At 51.0% G+C, this 17597-nt stretch overlaps 1 protein-coding gene across 1 annotated transcript in view; it reads right to left on the reverse strand.

Annotated features, from left to right (window-relative positions):
- The window catches only part of Slc37a1 (solute carrier family 37 member 1), a 59249-nt gene that overhangs the window by 19069 nt on the left and 22583 nt on the right, over positions 1–17597 (reverse strand). Inside the window, exons 3-10 of the mRNA XM_051153385.1 lie at positions 16585–16666; positions 12948–13074; positions 12093–12171; positions 9215–9350; positions 7229–7305; positions 6109–6275; positions 2978–3015; positions 1476–1556 (exon numbers count right to left, since the gene is read on the reverse strand). Of these exons, the coding sequence (XP_051009342.1) occupies positions 1476–1556; positions 2978–3015; positions 6109–6275; positions 7229–7305; positions 9215–9350; positions 12093–12171; positions 12948–13074; positions 16585–16666 (787 nt within the window). The remainder of the gene's footprint in view (positions 1–1475; positions 1557–2977; positions 3016–6108; positions 6276–7228; positions 7306–9214; positions 9351–12092; positions 12172–12947; positions 13075–16584; positions 16667–17597) is intronic.

Here is a 17597-nt window from a genome sequence, read left to right on the forward strand (position 1 = left end):
GCCTTGCGGCTGGCATGAGTAATAGTGAGGAGCACCTGGGGTCAGGCTGGAACACTCTGGGAAAGGGGACAACCAGGGGCTCCTGCCAAGTTTGGGGGACACCCCTCCTACATATCCTAACCCATGGCAAGGGCAGAGGCAGGGGCTTGCTCATGATACCACGCAAGCAGAGCCTGTACCTGACTGGTCAGTCCCCACTGTAGTCAGCTTGAATAAGGTTACTGGGCTGTGTGAACCTGGTTTCTTGGTGGCAGTGGACAGACTTGCAGAGGAAAAAGAACAGGAAGAAGAAAGCAACACACTGAAGCCAGAGCGAGCCTTTTCAGCTTGGTCACTCCAGAGAACGAAATGTCAGCCTTCACGGCCACCGCAGGAGTGTGTCATGGTTGTCATCGAGTTGCAATTTTTAAAAATAAAACTCAAGTGAGCCGAAAGTCTTGCAGGCACGACCAACCTTTTGACGTTGAAACATACTGCCGTCATCTACAAAGTCCATGTTCAAGAATGCATCAGGCTGCATTCAAAGCTATGCTGGGGCACGGGGCACGTGGCCCCTGGGCTGCAGGGTGGACAGGTCTGCAGGCATTTTGGTTAACTAGCCACAGCCTGCACTCTCCTTAAAAGACCAGGATGTATAGGATATCATGTGTCTTTCTTCCCACACCCCAGACACCACAAATAAATTTCTCTGGGCAACAAAACAAAACAAAACAAAAAACCCGATAGCATGCTTAATGCATCAGTACTTCAAGGAACCTGCCTTCAAAATGAAAGAAAACAGCCATAACTTCAATGGTACAACTGAGTCTAAAATGCTCCAGGAGGTTCAGCTCGGCAAGTCCGTGAACTGTCTGAGGAACTAAATCCAGAAGAACCGCATGAGGGGAGGACAGCGAGAAGAGCCAGGCATGGAGAAGGCTTCTGGGCTTGTCCTGGGGTCGGAACTGGGAACTTAGGACCTTTGTGTCTCAGCTTCTTCATTCAGAAAGTGGGGAAAGACCCGGAGGTAGTGGCGCACGCCTTTAATCCCAGCACTCGGGACGCAGAGGCAGGCGGATAACTGTAAGTTCGAGGCCAGCCTGGTCTACAAAGTGACTCCAGGACAGCCAAGGCTAACACAGAGAACCACTGTCTTGAAAACAAACAAACAAACAAAAAAGAAAGTGGGAGAAAGGAAAGAGATGACCTTTTACGACATCTGCCACCTCTTCTTGGGCCTGACAAGAACTCTGTATGGCTTTGTACCCCTAGGCCACTGTGTGCTCCTCTTGTCTGCTGTGCCCCAACCTGCAAGACCCACCTGCCATACGGCTGTGTCGCAGTGACACCTGCTGGGGCCAGATGGAACAGCACCTGCCTGCTCTGCTTCCCCACCTGAGGCACAGGGACAGCCAGTCGGGTGTCTCCACAGGGCTTGGAGACTGGCTCTGAACCTCTAAAGGCATCCCAGCAGGTAGAAGCCACGTGTTACTCACCAGAGGGCCATTCTTTTCACTGCGGACAGTTTGCTTCTGAACTCTGAATCTGTTTATGCCATTCTCAGAGACTTTGGAATGCTGGAAAAGAAGCACTCCCTTAGTGACTTATAAATGCTTGTACTGCGGCTAAAGAGATGGCTGTCTTGCTAAAGAGACAGTAGACAGTAGATACAGGTCCCCGCTCAGACACAGTTTGTACATATTTCCCCCTCATTCTGTGGGACTGCCTCTTTTCAGACGGTCCTGCCAGAAACACAGAGCCACAAAAGTCTCGAAGCCTAATTGATATGTTTCCCCCATCAGCTCTGCCATGGCTGAGCACCCCCATAACTCCATATGTTGAAGCTGAACCCCACCTGTGATGCACTGAGAGGGTGGAGATGCCAACTGCTCTGTTTTTGGCCCCTGCCCAGCATGCCACAGAGCTCTCAGGGCAGCTGAGCCCTGCGAGACCCCAGCGACTTGCGCAGAAATTTGGAAAGGGGAAAATTAAAATGCGCTTTGGCCTTTTGACCAAGATGATGTATTGGGAATTGGTGGGGGGGTGGGGGAATCAGGCAGATTCAGCTCTACATCACACATGCCACAGCTGTCCGGAGGGACAGATGTCCCCACAGGGAAGTGAGCATCCCGGTTCTCCTGCACCTAGAGGTTGCCCACTGTGTGACACACAGAGGCCTCAGATCACAAGGGAAAAAGATGACAGGCTCTGTAAGCTTGGGCTAGGAAATCTAGTCCGGCAGGGAAATGGATTGGAGCACACTTTCAAATACCACCCACAGCCAGGTGTGATGGCGCATGCCTTTAATCTCAGCACTCGGGAGGCAGAGGTAGGAGAGATCGCTGTGAGTTTGAGGCCAGCCTAGTCTACAAAAAAGCGAGTCTACGACAGCCAAGGCTACACAGAAAGACCCTGTCTCAAAAAACAAACAAACAAATCAAATACCACCCACAGTTACTTTTCCAGAATATAGTAGCTGTCTTTGCTTACTTTTGTTTTGGTTAATAAAGTACCACAATGCTCCTACCCCCATCCTCCTACCACCCCTACCCCCCTAGAAGCCTGTTAACCCTCAATAGGAAGAAGGGGCTCTGGTGCCCCCTGCTGTACAGTTCAGGCACTGTCCCCAGAGCGGAGACCCAGGGGCTGCTTGATAGCCCCAGGAAGGTCCTCACATTTCACAGGGCAGAGGGTGGACAGGTAAAAAGGATTGTATGCTGACTGATGTCACAGGGGCCTGTCAGGCCAGGCTGTGGTGGCATGTTTCAGGTAGCCTCTGAAGGTAGAGCTTAGAATGAAGGAGCTGGTCAAGTGCTCTGTGGGTGGCGATGCGGGCTGGGATAGGCTCTTTGTCATGTGAGGCTGGGGTCAGCTGCCAGTGTGGGCTGCACAGAGGACTAAGCTGTGCTGTAAGGAAATAGACGCGGGGGTGGGGTGGGGTGGGGTGGGGGTTGGAGGTGGGAGTTAGAGGTGGAGGGTCAGGGAGGGGAGCTCTTACCGTGGGCAGGGTGGAAGAGCATTTGATGTCCTTCGGGTCTGAAAGAGTAAACAGGAGATGGATGGGTGGCTGAGCACTGCCGCCTACAGCAAAAGAACCCAACCAGGGCCCTCAGTAGCCCTTAGGGTACCGCTGGCAATGGACCCGGACCGGTTCTTCACCTGGTGTTCCTAAGTGGGTGGTTTTAAGGGGCTCTTCCCACAAAAACAGTAACAAAAGAGGGGACTGTGAGAGTGGCCAGGTGTATTTCACTACTGTAACTTTTATTAGCCACATGTCTGTGAGTGCACGTACTAAGGTTCATTTGAAGAGAACAAGGTGTTCTTTCTAAACAGAAGCTTAAGGAAGAAAGACAGTCCAGGGCAAGGGGCTGGTGAGGCGAGGGTATAAGCCACCTCCCCTCCCATTCTTCCACTGACTGCAGATGGGCATGTGGCAGCCCACACCAGCAAGCACCAGGCCATGGGTGTGGACACCACTTTGAATATGGAAAGAGGTTGACCTCGTGGTAAATCAGCCCCAAGGACACGGTGGACCCAAGGACAAACACGAAAGCATGAGGCTGGCCCCAGAGTATTGTCAGAACAGCGTTTGTGGCGGGCGATGGATTTCTTAGCAATAAAAGTGAGTGGAGATCAGATGCCTGCTGGGAGAAAACAGAGTGCTGGTGTTGCTGCAAGAAAGTGAGGGATCATGAAAATGTCCTGTCTGTCACCTGAAACTTATCCAGTGACCTGCTGGCACTTGGGTGGCCACTCGGCTCCTCAAGCAAGTGGCAGCTTGTTTCCTGAACCCTGTGTACTTTAGAGACTATGTATGAGAACAGCCCTGGGGCCTAACACAGTGGGGGGAAGGGCATGCCACATGGGACATTTTCTGCCACCTGGGAAAATGTCCCAGTTATGACAGATGAAGGAGGAGGAAGGAAGAGGGTCTTAATTGCAAGGCAGGGAGTAGGGCCAAGCTCAGATCTTTAAGTAAAAGTGTGAGAGGTGGAGCTGACCTCAGGTATGGTTGGCACAGTACAAGGGTGGGGGTGGGGAGACATCCTGCTGGGGAGCACAGCAAGGTCCAGGCTGAAGGAGCACACAGCTGCACACCGGGCCTTGGAGGCATCCTTGCAGAGCGCTGGGAGGAGAAGGGGCCACCAGGGCACCATGACCAGGTCTGTGGCCTGGGGCAGGTATGGAGAATGAACAGCCCAAGCGAGGCAGAAGCAGGGCCAGGGTTGAGAGGTGGCTGATGAGGCGAACCAGCTGGTATGAATGGGGGCCCCCGTCCCCCACATCAGGAGGGCAAAGTGTGGAAGGAGATGAACTAAGCAGTGAGCTCAAAGCAGATGGCCGGCCTCACCCACACTTGGCAGTGAGCAACAAAGGCATGTGTGTGTGTGTGTGTATGTATGTATGTATGTATGTATGTATGTATGTATGTACGTACATACGTACGTACAAAGTCCTTAGACAAGGCTTTGTCTCTCTGCCCTGGCACTAGCAGTAGCAAGCCACCTTCCTGTCCGGAGCCAGGAAGGATCAGGTAGGTAGCAGGTACAGACCAGCTCGGAGGGGCACCCTGGGTCAGGAGGATGGGGCACAGGGACCAAAGGGCCCGATGATGGACAGTCCTCCCAGTTTGCCCAGCCCATTAGTAGCAGGAGTGGGGGCTCATGGGAAGCAGGCTCTGGATCGGTAACAAAAAGGTGAAAACAGAGATCCACTATTCTTGAGAATCCTGTTCTGAGTGTGGACAACACCCCCATCCAGGATGACCTGGGCTGAAATGCAGCCTGTAGCCTACGTAGCCACGGCCACATCCTGTTCTTCCTCCCATCCTCCTTACCCTAAACCAGCTCCTCTGTCAGGTAAAGAAGAGTACACATTCCCTGGGGACTCCAGAAAGCAGGACAGGGTGGAGACGGGACCTGGGGCCCCAGTGAGGAGGAAGTGTCACTCTTCCAGGTGTCTGGTATAAGATGAATGTCTAGGGGCAGGGAAGGGACAAGACCCAGGCAGACAGCTGGCACAATGGCCTTTCCGAGAACTCCAGTGACATGCCAGCTAGTTAACCGGTTGTTTTAGTCCAGAAGCCACAAGGCCCTGCCTGCCCCACAGTGCACTTGCTGGGGGCTGGCCTGCCAACCTTCCTGTCACTTCCTGGGCCTCTGGAGAACACTGAAATAGGGCTAAGCAGTGGCCCACACGGCCCCTTCAGCTCACAGATCGCCCACCTAAGTTTCATGTCTGAACGTTCAGTTTCGATTTTCACTACCCAAAGAGCTGGTCGAGAGAGCCACATCTCCCTAGCTTGGCAGGATGGAGGTCACTGAAAAACTAAGAGGTTGGCTTGAGCAGTGGGGGCGGGAGTGGAAACTGGGGGTTTAGGGCGAGGTCATTGTGTGCAGAGCAAAGGGACTGGAGCCCTGGAGATGAGGGCAGAGGCTGGGGCTACTCTGACATACCAGAGACACGTGCTTCCATCTTGCTTCAAGGAAAAAAAAAAATCGAAGAACCAAATGGCCAGCCTAGCTTATACGACCAGGCCGAGGGTCAGAACAACCTGGCTCCTCTACCACAGCGGGTCCTTTGCTTTAAATGATTTTCAAAGCTTGTTAAATGGGAGGTCTGGGGCTGACTGGAATAGAACGTGGGTTTCATTTCCCTGTAACCGCTGTACCTAGTAAGATATATGGATTTAAGCCACACCATGGATTTATGGCATTGCCTGAGACTCGGCTTATCGCAAAGTACACAAGCTGGCAAAGTCCATGTTAGCGTGCGGAGGTGGCCGGGGTGAGCAGGTGCAGCCACGTAGGTTGGTTGGGTTTGTATGGGGTGGACGTATGAGGAGCGTCTGAGACGCCCTGATGACGCAGGTGCATGGGGCTAAGGGAAGGGTGGGGTCGGGAAGATGAGGAGGGGAAGGGATTTCCATAGGCAGGGGGTCACTCAAGGAACTGGGAAAGAGCAGAAAACTGAGCAAGCCCTGGAGAGAATGGGCTGCTGGGGACGTCTGTACAGGGCCTGGCTAGGGCGTAGCCAGGGTGAATACAGGCACCGCAGCACTGCAGTCTATACTGATCTGCCCTGAAGGCTAAAGCCCAGGTGACCATCTCTAGGGCCATGAGTACTTACGTTCGATGAGAAAGAGAAAGCATATTATCCCCATGGCTGCCACGATGGCCCCGGGCACGATAAACGAAAGGCCCCAGCACGTGGACACCCAGTAGCCGGCAATCAAGGACCCCAGAATGTTGCCCACGGAGGTGTGCGAGTTCCAAATCCCCATGATCAGGCCTCGCCTACAACACAGCATGATGGGGCAGTGAGCGGCGCAGTGGTGGCCAAATGGGATCTGCTTGCAGGGCGAGAGCATAGCCGCTGAGACCCAGGGCACCCCCACGGGGTCTCCAGGTACAGGCGCCAAGATGGCGGCTGCTCCGCGGAGAGCTGTGCTTCCGGTCTGGCGCAGGCTTCATCGGCACACTGTTTACCTTTACTCAGAGATCCCTGAGTCTACGATTGAAGGAGGAACAGGGGCTTTTCCTATAATTCTTGGAAGGCTGAGGGTTTAAATTTGTGCCTCCACAAACATGGTAGTCGGTTGACTCTCATGGTGGCAGGAGCGCACGCTGGCTCACGTGCCAGATGATTAAAACAAGCTTTCTAAATCGGGCTTCTGAGTCCATCTCCCATTTTAGCCTCTCCATCTTGGGTGGCGTCTCTATGGTTACCTAACCCCCAGCTAAGCTAGGCAGGGACTACAAATGACTGCACCAGAACTGGGTCAGGCCTGCTAATTATGGACCGGGTGACCTCTGCCAGAGTGTCCTAACCTCCACAGCCGGAGGCAGACTCAAATTCAAGAGGCCTGGCGTGGGTCCCCAGTCTCTCTATGCCCCCACAAGTGTGAGGGAAGCTGAGGCCAGAGGCCACACAGCAGGTAGCTCTCAGGTGTAGGCAGACACAGCTCTCAGGTGTGGAGTTCAGGGCACACTACCTGCCTAAGTGGCTGGGGCGGGGAGGACTGGGTTCTGCAGGTACAGGGAGGGGCCTGTGTGAACTGCAGAGCCTCCAAGTTGGAGGGTTTGATACATTGCAACCTTCAAAGTAGAGTCTTATTAATGTTCCCAAAATAGGCTGAGAGAAAACTTGAAAATAATGTAATAATGTGGTCTAGTTTCCATTGGAATCTTAAAAAAAAAAAAAAAAAGCTTTTGGAGATGGAGTTTGTTTTGTTTTGTTTTTTCCTTACCTTCCTTTTCCAAACCAGTTGCTGAGGCAGGTAACAACGCTAGGCCAGCCTGTGGTCTGCACCAGTCCGTTAATGATCTGCAGGTAAGAAAGGAGGCTTACTGAGGGGGAGATGTTGGTCCTTCCCCGTCCTCCCTTTGACTCACACCAAAATGACACATAGCACTTTCTCTCACCACCCAAGTGAGATAGATGTAAGGTCTATATTTACATATAGCTTAACCTATGAAATTTAAAATATGTATGTAGTTCATATACATAAAATATTTAGAAACATGCATATATTATAAAGTATATATAAGCCAGGCATAGTGGTGCATGGCTGTTAATCTTAGCTGCTGGGGAAGCTGACTGTTGAGGAGAGGAGTCTGATATCTGCCGGAGCGCGCGCGCGCGCGCGCGCGCGCGCGCGCACACACACACACACACACACACACACACACACACACACACACACGAAAAGTAAAAAAAAAAGCCAACCCAAGCCTTACATGGTGGTTCACACCTATAACCCCAGTACTCAGCAGGAATGCTCTGAGTGAGTTTGAGGCCAGCATGGGCTACAACATGAGACTTTGCCTAAAACACTTAAAAATAAAGCCAACTCAACCAGGAATACTCTTGAGAGGCTGGGCGCAAGCATTCCAGACTCCTTGGAGTCTAAACATTCTGTAGAGACAAGAGCTCTTCTCTTTCTAGACTGGCTTATAAACGGCTACAAATGCAGCTGAGAACCGGCAGCATGTCTTCCCTGACTGCCCACGAAAAAGATTCCTCCTCAGATGCCAACGCAGCCTTTACCCAGCTCTGCCGTGCATTCCTGTCCTCTCCAAGATGTTGGAGAACAGGTGCCGGGCCTACACTTAACCAAAGGCCCAGTTCCAGGAGGTTCACATTGGTGTATTCAGACTGAGGCCATAGCAAAAAGTGACCCGCTGTCTCACGGGACAGCGGGTGCTGCGGGAGGCATGCGGAAGGCAGTAAGCCCAGCTGCGGCTGCTCCTGGATCCGCAGCTCGGCCTTTGCTGGAGGAGCACATTGGGTTTCTGCGACTCTGCTTCCCTTCTGTTCTAACTTTGTGCGTCATTACAGTCTGAGGCTTCTGCATCCAAGGAATCAAAGCAGGGACACTAAATGCAATGTTGGGACTACAAAAGCTGTCTCCATGCTGAGCGGTCAGTGTTCCCTATACCATGTGCAGCTAGAGAGACGCAGCATCCGCACCCCGCACCACGTTAGGTGTTAAAAAATAATCTAGAGGCGACTGAATGGCTTACAGGAAGATGCACACAGGAATGACGTGAGGCCTAGGCCACTTAATGCAAGGGACCTGAGCAGCTGAGGACCATGGTAACGGATTCCCCTAAGGATGCCAGAGAGTTCTAACTGCCCGCAAGAACACAGCACGCTTGCAATAAAGCGGCTAAGCTTTCTCAGGCTCAACGGCACAGTCGTAAAAAACAAAATTAAACAAGGCTTGCTTTGAGCTTTTTTATCACACCTCCGCACCCTTGGTCCTCTAGGGAAGTTGAGGAGCTCTGTTTCCCTTGCAAGTCAATATTTACCCATGGGAGACTGCAGAAGCCAAGAGGGCCTAGAAAGGCTGGGCCCTCAAGGAGGGCACGGCTGGGCTTCTGGCACCACCCCTGCACCTTTGGCACCTCGCCATTCCTCCTGACCCTGTGCTGAAGGCTTCATACCTTTCTCAGCTGGTTCTAAGCTGAGCCCTCCTTCTACCCTGGTCACCTCCATGGCCACTTTGGCATGATCATTAGGGCTTTGCACCTCATTGGTCTGCCAAGCGGACAGCTTTTAAGACAGGAAGTTAAGTACACAGGAGGAAGGCTTTCCTAAGCCAACTGCTGGAGCCTTGACTCTGAAGGGCGCTGTTCTGCCCCTCACCAGCATCCGCCATCCATTCTCCTAGCAGAGGTGGACCTGAACTTGCCGTCCTGTTCCTCAGGGTGAACCTCGATCATGCCCTTACCTGGGTCACCACGTAGAATCCCAGGCTGTGGATGTTGTAGAAATAGCCCAGGCCAAACAGGGCTGTGAAGGCCCCGCTGGCCAGCATCCCAAAAGTCAGGTAATACCTAATCGGCAGGCGCTCCCCTATTATGCCACTGAAGGAACAAGGAAAAAGGGAACAGGCATGAGGAAATAGCACAGGACACCGCTAACAGCTACGGCCACGTCTCCCGGATGTCCGTGTCATTCGCTGTGCTTCCAGATCACTGAGTCCATTAGATGGGACAGGAATTTTTGCCCTGTGGAGCTCACTCACTTCCCTGGGACCCCTTAGCTTCATTTCCCATAAAAATCACTGACTGAGCCAGGTGCTTAGGGGAGGCAGAGGCAGGTAGATTACTGTGAGACCGAGGCTAGCCTGGTCTACAAAGTGAGTCCAGGACAGCTAAGGCTACACAAAGAAACCCTGTCTGGAAAAACCAAAATAAATAAATAAATAAATAACAAATAAATCACTAACTGTCAAACAATAAAGTGCACACTGTGAGGCACACCAATACTACCTAATAAAGCAGGACTCGCCCTGTTTGTTAAGCCTCCTTTTGTCTCAACAACACACAGTCGGTGTACAGAGCTATTTAAAACATCAACCACTGAGCTAGCTGCAAATGAAGAATTAAAAAGGGGACCACTGTGACGCTGAGCAAGCCACCCATGCAATGTGCGGTAACCAAGAAACCTTCGTGAACACACCCATCGGGCGGGTCAGCCAAGACAATACTCCACTGCCTGCGTGACCACTTCCTGCCACAGCCACTGCTGCCTGACTGAAAGACATTTTCTTATGTGGTGTATAAGGCCCATCAGGAGGGGCTGAACCTGAGCCCTAAAAGCAGCAGTGAGGCTTGGCGAGCTACATACATGTGCGTGTGCATACATGTGCATGTACATACATGTGCTGTCAAACTGAAGGGGTGGTGATGACCACCAAGGCTCCAGCCAGATATAAGACAGGCCACCATCGCCGTCACACCACTCTCTACCACTTGACCAACAACATCACCAGGGCGACGCACGTGATTTCAGCAGACACAAGAGATCCGTGACTGAGCTCTTTGTGATCTTCAAAACCTTTTGGGGCCTGGAGAGATGGCTCACTGGTCAAGAGCACTTGCATTCTTCTAGAGGACCTGAGATTTGGTTTCCAGCACCCATGTCACGAGGCTCACAACTGCTCCAGGGGATCTGATGTCTTCTTCTCACCTCCATGAACACCTGCACATGCCACACCCACACCCACACACGTCACATACACACAAATAAATAATAAGGTTTACCCACTCCACCTGGCTCACTTCGGGGATTAGGGGACATGTTCAGGGCTGCTAACCTGCCCAGGCACAGGACAAGGCACTGAGTCGTATGGGCTCCCAGTGGCTACCGCTGGGAGATGTCTTCTAGTATGACACCTGGTGGCAGCCCTCGTGTCTTCTCTGGGAGACTTACAGAACAATTCTGATGGAATGGGCCCCGCCCCACACTCCATCTGATTCATATGGGACTCACGCCCACACTGCACCTGCTGATCCTGCCAGGCAAGACCTGAGTGCACCCACCTCCCATGGTTCCATTTGGCCTACAGCGTCACATGACACTTGACTGTCAAGACCTCAGCGGTAACCACTCCAGGCTCTGAGGGCTGTCATGCCTTCTTGTCACAGCACAAAGCCCATCAGTGAAGTGGCAGGCATCCTTGCCTCCTTTCTGAGACTTTCGTATGGACTTACGCCCATTGAAATCCTATTTCAATAAACTCACTGATGAGCTGCCTGGGAAACTACCTTTGCCAATAAAGACGTGAGGAGAAACCTGCCTCAATTACTAAGCTGGGATTTTTTTTGTTTTTTTTGACAGGAGTTCTTTGGAATGATGATCTTGCTACATGCCGGGGTGTTTAGCAGAACTCCTGGTCTCTGCACACAGATGAATGACACTAGGCTTCCCTTCCTTAGCTGCAGATGTTCTCTAGGGGGATAAAACCGCCCCCAGCTGAGAACCAAGTTAAAAGTCCTGCTTTCACTGCAGAGTATTTCGTGTGCAGTTAAGACAACAGGGTGTGGGGCTGGCGGGCTGGTGGAGCCTGGGCTGACACGCTATTGCTCTTTGGCCAGGTGTGCTGCACACATTGGCACTTGACCATCTTTTTCTACCCAGTCTCTCACCCACACATGCTCTGAGCAATCGTGTGGCATTTGCATCTGATGAAAAGAGCTATATCCACCACTGGCAGGAACCACATGGGTCCCTGGGTCTTCATTACACATGTTGGGAGGCTCTCAGAGAAGCAGTTAAACACTTCCAGGGATTCCCTGAGATGCCGAGGCATTGGGCATGTAAGGCTGTTGGTCCCTACAATGCTTTTCCTATTTTTCTTTCCAGTAGTGGGGCTTGAACCCAGGGTCTCTTGTATGCTGTGTATGCTAGCAAACACCTTACCACTGAGTGTTCTCTCTAACCCTTCCACAACATTATTTTAAAATATGGTGGGGTACAGCCGGGCTTGGTGGCACATGGCTGTAATCCCAGCACTCAGGTGGAGGAGAGGAGTCAGAGGCAGGCGGATCTCTGCAAGTTCGAGGCCAGCCTGGTCTACAGAGTGAGTCCAGGACAGCCAAGGCTACACACAGAGAAACCCTGTCTCAAAAAACCAAACCAAACCAAACAACCCAAAAATATGGTGGGGCTGACAACATCAACCAGTTTTTAATCGGCCGCTCATTTGCTTCCTGACCCTGGGAACATCTAGCGCCTCTTAGGTCCATCCAATGACAGGGAGGAAACTTTCTGTACTGAAGGGCCCAGAAGACTGGGGAGGGTCCAAGCATGGGCGCCCCTACCTCAGGTACATCCCGACGGCATAGGCGCACAGGAAGGAGTAATCCAGGGCTCCGAGCAGCTGCTGGTAGTTGTTCTTATCTATGTGGGGTTGAGAGTCAACAGAAAGGCTCAGGGTTATTTAGTCCGGTCTAGAGAGGGCTATAAAACACAAAACTTAATTCTGTAAGTCCCTTCGAAAGGGAGGTGCTCTAACTCCAAAAAAAAAAAAAAAAAAACAACAACAACCAAAACCAAAACCAAAACAAAACACGGCAGCCCAGCTACTGGCCAGCTTCCTGTAAAGGAAAATAAAATTACCCCTTTCACCTGGGTGTGGTAGCGCATGCCTTTAATCCCAGCACTCGGGAGGCAGAGGCAGGTGGATCGCTGTGAGTTAGAGGCCAGCCTGGTCTACAAAGCGAGTCCAGGCCAGCCAAGGTTACACAGAGAAACCCTGTCTTGAAAAACAAAAAAACAAAACCAAACAAAAGTTACCCCTTTCAAGTTGTTCTTGTTTGTGTCCCTCAGACTGGAGGCAAACCGCACTGGCTGCAGTGAGTTTGACTTTGTGTTCCAACATCGTCCTGGCTGGCCTGCAGCATCCCTCTCATCAGATTTTGCCTGGCAAGCCCTAACCTCCACGTGTGGCAAGCACACACAGCAGGCTATCTTCCAGAGACTTCCCCAGCCCAGTCATGCTCTACTTAGGGGGTGGCCCCTCAGCATGTAGGCACAGAAGATCTGATGGTACCGAGTAATGTTTTCCTAGGGGACAGTTATCACTGAAACACACACCAGAGACTAGGTAGGCTGTAGGAACCCCAATGGATGGCTGCCAAGATCCCTGGGCAACAGAACAGCTGACCCGAACTTACCGAAGGGGGCCCAGCCACAGTCTGTCTCGTTGTCCAGGAGCCAGTGGGTGGGGCCATGCCTGGTACTGCTGCTAGGGCCACTGAATCTGGGCTCGTCCCCTGCGGCACACTGCTTATGGAGCTCACCCTACGGCAGACAAAGGTGGGCCAGAAATAAGAGTTTACTTGGGCTGGACAGAGTAGCCTCTCAATGGGTTTTTAAAGGTACATTTTAATTTTTTTTTAATCGGAGGAAAAGAAAAGCAATCAGTGATGACTGGAGGCAAGTGTAACCCTGATTGACCCAGCATCACTTGACAAATGAGTCATGTTCACTGGAGGATCACTACCCATTCTCAGCCCCGAGGTCCATGGCCAGTAAGCAAATGTATTCCAGTTTTGTTTATAACCTTCTGGGAAACACAGATAGCAGATGGTGACTCACGGGGTCCCTCCTAGAATCATTGCTGCTCCTGGGGCCATTTGTGCTATTTACAGTGGGAGCTGCAGCGGGTTGCAGGCTTCCTAAGGCGCCGTGAAGTCTAAATTATATATGGAGACAGTCTCATCTGTGTCAAGAGGCAAAGCAGCCTGCAGGGCTCAGTTTCAGGCGAATCCATAGGCAAGTGCACTGGGAAGTCTGGGTGTTAGACAGAACCACACAAGATGCTGATCATATGCCAGTCATAGCTGCCTTGGAGACTCTGGGGCAGCACTGTAAGGAACAGAGCCCAGGGGCTGGAGTGATGGCTCAGCAGTTCTGAGCACTGGCTGTTCTGGCTCAGTTCCCTGCACCCACTTGGTGGCTCCTAACTGTTCATATAACTCCAGTTTCAGGGTATCAGGCACCCTCTTCTGACCTCCAAAGGCAGGCATGCATATAATGTACATACACACATGTAGGCAAAACGCTCAGACACATAAATAAAAATAAGGGGGCTGGAGAGATGGCTCAGTGGTTAAGAGCACTGACTGCTCTTCCAGAGGTCATGAGTTCAATTCCCAGCAACCACATGGTGGCTCACAACCATCTATCATGTGATCTGATGCCCTCCTCTGGCCTGCAGGTGTATATGCAGGCAGAGCACTGTATACGTAATAATAAGTAAATAAAGCTTAAAATAAATAAATCTTTAAAAATAATAATAGAGAGCCTGGAGCCAGGGGACCAATGGAGAAGACACCAAGATGAGCTCATTTACACCTGATAACACCGCCAGGGCTACTGAGAAAACCGTGAGAGAACAAAGACAAGTAAGGGATTGGTTCAAACTAAGACACTTCCTCAAGAACCCAGAGACCCCCAATGGTCACTTCTGCAGACCTAAGGAAAGGAAAGTGTGACCTTGACCCACGTTCATATCCCTGGCAAACCCAGGACCCTCACGATCATCAGGTAGAGTCCAAGGGCCAGGTCCTGCCAGAGAGACCCTTAGGTGGCCAGCTCCACCGCACTCACCATGTCTGTCCCCCAAGCAGTGGCTGTGGTTCCACCCTCTACCTGGTATTGGAGGTGGGCCCCCCTCCCCCTACGCAGGCCCAACCTTTCCAGGTCAGTCCTGGAAGCCCCAGCACGGCTCCCTTACTATACTTGATTCCAGGACATCAGGGCTCACTCAGGCCCTTACAGGGGTGGCCTGCTGTTTGCCTTCGGTGATTTGCCTCTGTCTAGAGCCAAGCGTGAATCTTTCTAAGCAGGAAAAGGTCACAGAGACGGCATTCAAACTTCCAGAGCTGATTGCTGGTGCTGATGTCAGAGCCCTTGTCACATGTCACACACAGGAGCTTTTAATGCCACCGATTACTTTCCTACCCCACAGGCCTCTTTGAAACCTTTCTTAAAGGTCTCCAAGTGCGCCAGACAGAATGTTTCCTCCCTGCCATTGGATGGACCTAAGAGGCACTAGATGTTTCCAGGGTCAAGGAGCAAATGAGCGGCCGATTAAAAACTGGTTGCTGTCCCAGCACTCAGGAGGCAGAAGCAGAGGCCGGCAGATCTCCGTGAGTTTGAGGCCAACCTGGTCTACAGAGCTAGTTCTAGGACAGTCAGGGCCATACAAAGAAACCTTGTCTTGAAAAACCAATAAAACAAAACAAATCCTCCAAGTGTTTCCCTGGCAAACTCCTGGCTATTACTTACTAGAACTTTCTTTTTTTTTTTTTAAATATATTTTATTAATGTATTCAGATTACATCTCAATTGTTATCCCATCCCTTGTATCCTCCCATTCCTCCCTCCCTCCCATTTTCCCCTTAATCCCTTCCCCTATGACTGTGACTGAGAGGGACCTCTTCCCCCTGTATATGCTCATAGGGTATCAAGTCTCTTCTTGGCTGGTGACTAGAACTTTCTTAGTAAATGAATCTGATGGAGAAGGCACACAGAGGCAGCAGCCCTCTACATTGTCTCTAATGCTGGGGCAACTAGCCCCACTTAGTTGACAAGTTCCTAACACCAGAGTCCTGGACCAAGTCCCTGCTGAGCGTTGGAAGGACAGCAGGGAACAGAGTCACAAAATAGGCTGATGTTGGCACTGGATAGCATCTTTGTTTCTTCTACAGTAGTCAAAAGCCATTCATTCCTGTGGCCAGCCCACAAGTCAGGTGGGGCTGAGATAACATAGGTGTTTCTTTGCTAGATCTGGCATTGATACAGAGGACTTGACGTCTAGTGGGACACCTGTTTCCTAGCCTGTCACCTGCCCTCATCTGTACATTCAGTGCCTGAACTACAGAGGCTGCTTCAGAGCTGGGCGAGGGGTCAAATCGTACCAAGAGTAGGAGCCACTTGGGGACGCATTTAAGACTGAATCCACCAGGAAAGAAAACCCAGACAACAGAAATATTTAACTAAGTCTGGGAATTCTGGAATTCTGTAGTCTGATGGAGATATGCCTCCGAGGGGATAAAGAATGAAGCATTGTAAAGCTTGAGTTTCTCTCGAGAGGCAGAGGCAGGCAGATCTCTGTGAGCTTGGGGCCAGCCCTGGTCTACATAGAGAGTTCCAGGACAGCCAGGGCTATTACACAGAGAAACCCTATCTCAAAAACCAAAACCAAACCAAACCAAAATTTGAGTTTCTTTTTTTTTTTCTTTTTTCTGGTTTTTCGAGACAGGATTTCTCTGTGTAGCCTTGGTTGTCCTGGACTCACTTTGTAGACTAGGCTGGCCTTGAACTCACAGCGATCTGCCTGCCTTTGCTTCCCAAATGCTGGGATTAAAGAGTTTCTTTCTTTCCTTCTTTTTTTTTTTTTTTTTAAAGATTTATTTATTGTCACATTATAGATGGCTGTAAGCCACCATGTGGTTGCTGGGAACTGAACTCAGGACCTCTGGAAGAGCAAGCGGTGCTCTTAACCACTGAGCCATCTCTCCAGCCCCTAAAGAGTTTCTTAAAAAGGAAAACAAAAAACCAAAACCAAAAAGACCCAACACATCAACAAAAGACTCTACAATTAAGGTGCTAGAATAGTTCATCTCTAGAAACTTGCCATCCCCCCAATTCCCCCCCCCCAATCTCCCCATTCCACCCTCACCCTACCCCCCACCTCGGCCAGCCCATCCCACTTTCTTCCTCTCCCCATCTCCCAACCTTCCTAGAGTCACCAGACTTCAGGCAGATTACAAAACAGCCCCGTGTGTGAAGAAGGCCTCTTACCTTTACTATGCTGATAGGCTTTCGGGATAAGTGGAAGCTTGCATAGAGCAGGAATGTCAGCATAAAAATAAAGGCGCGGTACCTGGAACACACACACAGGTACAGGGTAGGAGAGGTGTCCCACTGTGTCATCTGCCTGTTAGTCACACGCCAACCCCACTTACAATCTCACGACAGTATCAGGACATTCAAAACCCTGCTACTCCTGACTATCCAAACGGAGACAGATGAAGCAGGAAACCAAAACAGGAGCTACGCTGTTACACATTGTTGCTTAGACACCACACCTAGCCCAGTGGTGGTGGTGCAGGCCTGTAATCCCAGCACTCCGGAGGCAGAGGCAGGCGAATCTCTGTGAGTTTGAAGCCAGCCTGGTCTACAAAGAGAGTCCAGCATAGCCAAAGCTACACAGAGAAATCCTGTCTTAAAAAAAAAAAAATAATAATAAATAAAAAGACTTCATGCCTTACAAGAACAAGTTTCTTTTCCTAAACCTAATGAATCCTGCAAGCCATGTTTTTCAACCTATGCCAAACTTGTAGCCCCACGATGCATACCTACCCCTTTGCCTTGCTAAACTCCTGGACTCTTTTGGGGACTCCCTTTCCACATGTTTTCTTGCATATACCTACCCCATGGGCAGCCTTGGGCCCTCAGCACCCCACTTCAGATGCTAAGAGCCAACTTTCTCAACAACAGCTGTTTTCCAACCACCCTCGCCCTTCCCTATAAAAGAGAACTTAGAAGCCAGTGAGGGGCTGCTCTCTGAAACCGCAGCTTAAGGGGGAGGCAGCTGGTGGCCAGTCCCTTGTGCACTTCTAACGCAGTTTGCTTTAATCAGACAGCAGAAGCCGTTGGGAGCTGGGAGAAGCTGACATCTTTTCCTCCCGTAACACTTCTGTCCTTACGACACATAGTCCTCTAGTGGATTCCACCCGGGGGGTGGGGGTGGGGGTTATAATTCAAGCCATGTTTGACATCAGTCTACACAGTAACAGTGTCAGATCCTAGGG

This window comes from Acomys russatus, chromosome 11 (assembly GCF_903995435.1).
Source record: "Acomys russatus chromosome 11, mAcoRus1.1, whole genome shotgun sequence".
Taxonomy (NCBI): Eukaryota; Metazoa; Chordata; class Mammalia; order Rodentia; family Muridae; genus Acomys; species Acomys russatus.